The sequence below is a fragment of the Doryrhamphus excisus genome, linkage group LG9 (assembly GCF_037039965.1).
Source record: "Doryrhamphus excisus strain RoL-2023G ecotype Guam linkage group LG9, RoL_Dexc_Guam_v1.1, whole genome shotgun sequence".
NCBI classification, from domain to species: Eukaryota; Metazoa; Chordata; class Actinopteri; order Syngnathiformes; family Syngnathidae; genus Doryrhamphus; species Doryrhamphus excisus.
The window spans coordinates 107,524-115,293 of NC_136365.1; the positions used below are offsets into that span (position 1 = coordinate 107,524).

The window sequence follows — 7,770 nt, forward strand, 5'->3', positions numbered from 1 at the left end:
TTCAATATGGTAGAAAGGCCTGTGAGACAGCCACAAGGATAAAGTAAGGACTTTTTATTTTTTTCCATTCAACTCGTTGATGACCCAAGGACTGCCTGTACTTCAAACGGTGGAATATTTTCATAATCACGTTTTAGGGCATCTTTTCATCAATAACCCTAACCTCAAAGATATAGCCATACATGGCATATATTGCCATAGAAGAGGTATACGTCACAGCTTCTCCTTTATGAAAGGAAAAGCTGCTGGCAAAGCTGTTGTGTTTCCTCTGGACTGGAGACTGCATGTCCGACGGTGCGAGGGTCACTGTAGATCTCATGGTCATTTCCTCCCTAAGGGGATGATGTGATTTGAAGCACAAGTTAGGAGCTCATTGTGTCTTCCTCCTTTAGCAATGTAGTGCCATCACTTGTACACCTCATTTATCTGTGGCGTCTTTGTCAACCCCCTCCCACCCAAAAATAAAGAATCGATGTCTGAAGTAATCCAAAAAAGAGCAAGCGTACTCACGGGTTCAGTCTTGTCACCAAAGAAGTGAATGGTTGAATAGTGGTCACCCTCAAAGAACCCCAGGCAGTATCTTTTATCCCAACCATCAGGGAAGACGTCAAAGCTGATCTGCCCTCCTGTCGAGTCAGCAAAAACATGGCATTGACCTCATTTTAAATTACACAAAAAATGGAGCCAGATCTGGAACTTATGGCATCGACCTGTTATGACTCACCGATTGAAAAGGACAATCCTTTTCCTTTGAACTGTTCCTTTAAAGCACACACAAACTTCTCACGGATTTTTTCTTTCTGATGGCACCACAAAAACACAAAAGATATACGTTTTGGAGGGTGTTTGGATGTGGGTACTAACATGACTTGAATGTTGCTCACAGAAGAAGTAAGTGCAGTGGAACCTTGGTTAGCATCATGAATCCCTTTCAGAAGGTCCGACACTAACCAAAACCTACTCTAACCAGAAAGAGAAAGTTTGTTTGTACCCTTTACTGCTCTTTGGTAATTATGTGTGTGTACATGCACAAAAATGCCCTTACAATGCATAACCTTCTGCATCCAACCCTCCTCCATGCTCTCTCGCTTTGTCCTCCCTCTGCCAAGCTCTTTTCAAATGCACTTTTGCCACCTTGTGGCCGTTTTTAATGGCTTAGAAATTGCTATGAAGTCAAATACATTAGTGAAGAGTTGAGTCGTCACTTCTTTTTGCCTCACGCACAAAAAACAAATCAATATTAAAGACACAAATGTGTTGTTGGGATCGGCCGTTCGAGTTTATAAAAATGTATAACTACAGCTTTCATATTGAATGAGTTAACGTGACAAGACTATATTGTACACTGACCAAAAATGGATGCAAACCAAGACAGATGTTTTCAATTTGAGTCATTCACTCTGAAATTCCCCACCACCGTCATGTTTCCATTTTATTCTCCTGGCACTGGAAAGTGTCAACTGCTTCTTCTAAACTAGAATCTAGAAAGTCCAAAGTACAGACACCCGCTTTGCCAATGAAGTTTGCGTGTTGTCTTGACAAACTGCTGTGTTTGAGTGCAGGTGGTGCGCTACCTGGTCTAGCTCATAGAACTCTTTTCTTTCTTCCAGGCTGCAACTGCGCCCAATCGGGGAAACGTTCAACATGCCGTTACGAAATTCAATAAATGTGCCCCTGTAAGAATTACACAAGAGAATTCATCTCAACCAACTCTTTAAGACATCAATGGACCACACCAAGGGGAGGAGTGAAATACCCACCTCTTTTTGGGCAGTTTAATGTTGGCCATGTATTTGAGACAGAAGTTGATGAAATCTTGCAGCAGCTCTTCTCCCATGTGGGCCTGGATGGACTGGAAACAACACACAAACATGAAGAACCTCTCAGGAAACTTGTAGTGAACATCTGAATGGTGGTGGAGACCATGTCTTACCTGCACGGAAAGTAACTTCCCATCCTTATAGGCTACCAGACCATTCTCTGCAAACACGTAGTCCACCTTGTGGATGACTGCATGTACACAAAGCAAAGAGTCATCAACTCTAAAATAGCTGGGTTAGCTTAGCTTAGCTTAGCGGAGCAGACTAGCAGGGCTGTATGAGTCGTGTTTCAAGTCATGGAACAACTGACTTTGTGAAAGTTGCGTGTGAAATAAGCAAAATGTCATTACTGCTAGATGGATCATATTTCTCCGCAGGTGGTATCGGCAAATTCCGACACATGAATTCCACCCGTATCAGCACTGGCTGTTCATCCTGGATCCGATGGCACTGCAAGCCGTGAAGCAATGGCTGACTAGTGGACTACTAAAAGACCTTTAGCACCTCCTGCTGACCAAGCAAAGTAGTGAAAATAAAACAAATGCGTGTCTTACTATCATCACCGAGTTGCTCTTTGATTTTACAGAGGTCGGACCCTCCGACCACTCCAACACGAACCCGAGTCTTCAACGTCTCAATAAACGCAGCCATCCCGGCAGTTATAGGCTGGAAAAGAATGGAAGCGTATAGGGATTATGTACAGATTAGCTGCAATTGATAAAGGTAAATAAATAAAATTAAAAAACATAAAAAATAAATAAAATGTACATTTTTTTATTAAAAATTATCCAGCTAAAATGAGTAACATTTCCATACCCCGGCGACTTCCTGACACCCTTTTCATACAGAACACGGATTCATTCTTACCTGCCTGGCAGCCGTCAGAGTGCCGTCAACATCAAAGAGACAAAGCGTCTTGGAGTCGACGGTTATTTCTCCCATCTTGTCCCAGAGCTCTCACCTCAGCACAGAACACAGACTACACCTAATCTTCGTTTCTTCTGTGGCCAAGGGTCCCGGTTTGTGTCTGGCTTTTCGCTACCAAAATCCCTGTCGTCCACAACATTTCTACTGAAGTCTTCTTTGGCTGCCCACACTGCTGTGTGTCACCGCGTCTACGGCAATCCCAATAGGACAAACCATATCACCGAAACCCGATTGCCTCTGAGGCTCCGTCCCAATTCGTGTACTTACATACTTTTAAGTGCACGAGCGTGTTCCACACGGAAGTACAACAAAACGCTGGGCACTGAAAGCGCCCAAACTGTGAGATTGCAGAGTTTGACATCAATCACACTCAGTCATCGCCATTTTGGATACGTAGCGAAAAAGGTTTTTTGTTGTTTTTAAAGAAGAGACGAGGACAAAGGAAACACGGATAAATATTGTAATCGTCATTTCCGGGTAAGTGCTCAACAGGACAGCAATCGACTTGGGACGACACTACACCTCTGGAACACAGTTAGCAGTTTACATATAAGCTTGTTTAAATCCGTTTGGTAATTACTGATAGCTGATTCTACTCTAAATATATTAATTTGTTCGAGGGATGCCACTTCCTGGAGTGTGATACTTTTGCAATTGTGTATTACATTTGCTCAGGAAATACCCACAGAAAGTGAATTTCCAATACGCGATAAATAGCAAAGACAAAACTAATAGTAAGCGAATTAAGCTTAAACACATTTGACTAACGATCCCGTATAAAGATAAGAGGGCCTCTACGATCAGCATATTGAGTGGTCAAATGTTATACCCTACTTTGAAGTAACCGCATACGCAAATGTGTTTTGTCACAGACGGCGTACCGTCGTTCCCGCCCTCAAAATGGCGGCTGAAGTACGCACGCGCAGTTTGGGTTTGCTGGTAGCATTAGTTCCACGTAAGTCTCATGGCAGGTTGTTGTCGATGCCTAAACACCAAGGACGCCAGATAGATGAGACTGGGTACTACAATTTCACTTCCGTAGCACGCTTTGCGCGGAAATCAGATTGCGCCAATAGACAAGTTTATTTTTTCAAACATGAACTTTGACACCCCCACCAAGGAACTAAATCCAATACTCAGCACTTCCAGTGAGCATTCACAACATAAAAAAACATTACGAGGGTCCCAAAGGAAGGCCACTCCGATGGACAGTGAAAAAAATGTATTCTTAGGGAAAATAAACAGCTCTATTTCATGTTAAATGAGTTAGGGGCTTATCAGTGCAGCTAGAATCCCAAGATACCTGGCATTTCGGAGCAGTTGATCTCGTCTCAATCATCCCTCCAAATGTTTTCCAAGAAACTCTGATGCTAAAGTCAATTTCGGCTATCGTTCATGAAATTTCTCAACATGCATGCATTTTTGTCCACTTCCAAGAGAGAGATTTCTGCAAATATGTCAAAACTTATGTCAAAACTCTAGACGTTAAAATGAATGTATTGGAATGTGCAAACAGGCTTTCAGATGGAACTAGTTACTTGCAGACAAACTGTACATTATGATAAACTACCAGTTTTTCCTTATTTTGCATAAATGTCCTATTTTGACCCAATACAATATCTGAGAAACTGTAGCCAATCTGAACTTCTGACTTTTTAGTGATCTAGACCAAGACAAATGTCACAAAATTCGACTTACTTTTTATTATTTTTGGCGTTTTAGTTGAATTATTTCTGCAATTTGGGTCACCGCTTGTCATTGAGGCTTGGAACAAATGAATGATCCGAACCATTGTTGACTGAACATGACACCTTAAAAATATAGTACTGGCTCAACAATCACACTGATTGATCACACTATGTTTTTGATCAATTGGTTGTCACCCCTACTGCAATGAAATACATAGAAAAACTTACATGAGTTACTGTTATGTTATTAATATTATCTGTCTGTCTGTCTGGTAATCATTTTTAGTAGACTCCCAAGCACTGAAGAAAGGTTATCTGGCGCTATTGTATCGGAGTCAAGTCTACAGAACAAACGCTCGAAACAAGCTAATTTTAACTTAAAACGACAAACAAACATTTCGCGGCATGTGTTTAAAACCCCTTACCCCGATGAACCAATCAATGCACAGACAAGCCAAAAAAACTTGATGTTTTCGTTTCTTCCATTGTGACCAATCACAAAGTGTCTTTCTGTCCCTTGCGCTGCTTTCAAATTGAACTAATCGCATTTGACCAATCAGCTGTTGGTAGGCGGAGTTGTGGCCATACTTGTAAGCAAGTTAGTGCGACGTTGCAGTCTTGTGCTAGTAAAACCGCTAAGCGTTGTGCTCGGTTCAGTCCGCCACAGTTTGAGTCCCCGCTTACATGTAAGTTCACTGTTTTCCCGTCTCTTTATATTTATTGTTACGCGTTAAATGTTGTAAAGGGCTTATGGGTCGTCGTTAATCCTCTTTGTTGCTATGGTTTAAATATAGTATACCAACCGATATTTCCAAATGTAAGTTTATTTGTCAACATAAATATTTAATGTGCGTACTTTAATACGAATGTTTACTGAACTTAACATGTATAGTCTGTCACAAACTGCGCTGACTGTGGGCTTCTTGGTAAACAACATGAAGCTCAAACGCCATTTGGTTCACCGCGTAGGCCTTTGTACAATGGCAGGGCGCTCAACTTTTAAAATAGAACAAACTAAATGGACGTTGCCCTTACGTTCACGACTATAAGTATTTGCTCGGTTTAAAGCCTTAAATATCGTCGTTTTAGGGGAAAGCCAGGGCTCTTCCGTCACTTTGTTAAACAAGTTTGTACTGGTAGTTTAGGCGGGAAGATACAAAATGGAGTCGCGTCTTTTTGTCCCCCCAAGGCAGAAAGCCGATTAGAGAGTCATCAAACATCTTTCAGTCTCGCTATGCTCCATCTGTGTTACGGAAAGCTTGTTCAACACTAGTTACGTTTTTAAACACATACATCGAAACTGATACAACAACAAATAATAACCATAGCTTCGTTTTAATAACAGCTTAGAGTTTTTTCACAAGTGGGTCGTCTGAACGTTTGTTCTGTGTTTTTGCATTTGGTAACATCTCCAGATAAAACGCAGCAATGACAAAGGATCCAAATAAGCCCAGAGGGAAAACCTCATCGTATGCCTTCTTTGTGGCAACCTGTCGTGAGGAGCACAAGAAGAAACACCCAGGAACCAGTGTGGGCTTTGCAGAGTTTTCAAAGAAGTGCTCAGAAAGATGGAAGGTAATTTACAAAGTCTAACTTGATGGTCTGTCTCCTGATGCAATATTTCTATAAATGTCACATTTTATATCTACCCTTGCCTATTTTCAACTACTTGTGCTAAAATTAACACATGTATGCTTGGTTAACACCAGTGTTACTTAATTCATACTATAATTAGGAATTACAGCCTGAATACACTATTTATATTTGAATGCTCATGTTGTTGTTGCCTTTTGAGTAGTAGTAATCTTCTTTGAGACAATGTGCACACTTTATATTATTATCATTTTACATTTGAACTCATGACATATCAACAAAAGTGGAAACATACAATATGTACCTTCTGCCATCCAGTGGAAGAACTTGTAATGATTCTGCCTTTCACGGTTTATTTCTGGCATAAATGTACATTTACAGTGAACCTCTGGCCAATTAAATGGAATTGGGTTTGATCTTATGGCACGGTGGGTACGACTGCCGTACAACATTCTTTGCCACCCACTGCTGGATGCATGCAAAATGGCAATTTTAAAAATGTTTGTATATTAACATGCTTGGAGACCAAGCTGATGAGCTGTTCCTGTGCAGACAATGTCTGGCAAAGAGAAGCAGAAGTTTGAGGAGATGGCAAAGAACGACAAGATCCGATATGATCGAGAGATGAAGTCCTACGTCCCTCCTAAAGGTGCTAAAAAAGGAAAGAAGAAGAAGGATCCCAATGCCCCCAAAAGGCCACCGTAAGTGTGTGGGGGGAATATCTTGGTTCTGATGTAAATTATACTTTTGGGGCACTAAAACGTCTCCCCCTTCTCTATAGCTCTGCCTTCTTTGTCTTCTGCTCGGACCACCGCCCAAAGATCAAGGAGGACCACCCTGGTATTTCCATTGGTGACATTGCCAAGAAGCTTGGTGAGCTGTGGGCTACACAGAGTGCCAAAGACAAGGCTCCATATGAGGCTAAAGCTGCCAAACTGAAGGAGAAGTATGAGAAGGTGAGGTTTTTTTTGTTTTTAAGTTGTTGTACCCCATTTTCCCCACTTTATTAACCACCACGTTATTGCTCCACCATGTCTGTCTCAGGATGTTGCCGCTTACAGAGCGACAGGTGGCTCAGGGAAGACTGATGCTGGAAAGAAGAGCGGCCCTGGCAGGCCTAAAAAAGCACAGCCAGTTGATGATGACGATGACGACGATGAGGAGGATGAAGATGAGGAAGATGATGAAGAGGAGGATGACGATGAAGATGACGATTAAGCGGTTTTGGATGTGATGTTTGTAATGCATTAAGCTAAGTTCTTTTGTTGTGTGCATATTCAAACCGTATAACCTGCTGTCCCTGTTGGTCAGTCTCTATGGGTGAGCAGACCTGTATTCCTCATCAAATTCAGGGATTTAGTTTCTCAAATAGTCCCCGTAATTTCTTAAACTTTTTTTGTCTTTAGATTCTTGTTGCTATATTAAAACAACAACTTTTGATTCAGTGTACCTGATTTCTATTACAGAGAACCTGGTCTGGACAGCAGTATAGCAGCAAGCCTTTAAAGAGATGTTTTGCTTCTCTGAGCACTGCTTAGTTATGTTTAGTGGTGCTGATTGTTCACTGTCATTTGACTAGCAGATGTCTTGTTTGATTGAAAATGCAGCCATTTTAATGTTAAAACTTTCATGTAGAACACTTTTTTTGTAATAAAAAAATTGTATATTGCTGAATCAGGTGTGGTTGGCGCAGTCCTTCCCATGTATGGAAATGAAGCACAAATTCTCCCGTTTTGCATTGC

General features: G+C 41.4%; 2 protein-coding genes across 3 annotated transcripts; one reads left to right on the top strand and one right to left on the bottom strand.

The window, feature by feature from the left end:
- Positions 1–39: 39 nt before the first annotated feature.
- pmm2 (phosphomannomutase 2) lies at positions 40–3,518 on the bottom strand. The gene is made up of 8 exons (XM_078793116.1): positions 2,688–3,518; positions 2,375–2,486; positions 1,934–2,010; positions 1,761–1,852; positions 1,575–1,674; positions 725–800; positions 511–626; positions 40–332 (listed from the first exon to the last, which is right to left on the bottom strand). The coding sequence occupies exons 1-8, from the start codon at positions 2,760–2,762 to the stop codon at positions 228–230; spliced, it is 753 nt and encodes a 250-aa protein (XP_078649242.1). The 5' UTR covers positions 2,763–3,518; the 3' UTR covers positions 40–227.
- On the top strand, positions 3,079–7,702 carry LOC131142327 (high mobility group protein B2). Of its 2 annotated transcripts, none has more exons than XM_058091667.2 (5): positions 3,079–3,224; positions 5,851–6,010; positions 6,581–6,729; positions 6,810–6,984; positions 7,073–7,702. In XM_058091667.2, the coding sequence occupies exons 2-5, from the start codon at positions 5,864–5,866 to the stop codon at positions 7,244–7,246; spliced, it is 645 nt and encodes a 214-aa protein (XP_057947650.2). In that variant the 5' UTR covers positions 3,079–3,224; positions 5,851–5,863; the 3' UTR covers positions 7,247–7,702. The 2 variants fall into 2 exon arrangements, with proteins under 2 accessions (XP_057947650.2, XP_057947649.2); XM_058091666.2 differs by lacking the exon at positions 3,079–3,224 and adding an exon at positions 4,953–5,121.
- Positions 7,703–7,770: the final 68 nt, after the last annotated feature.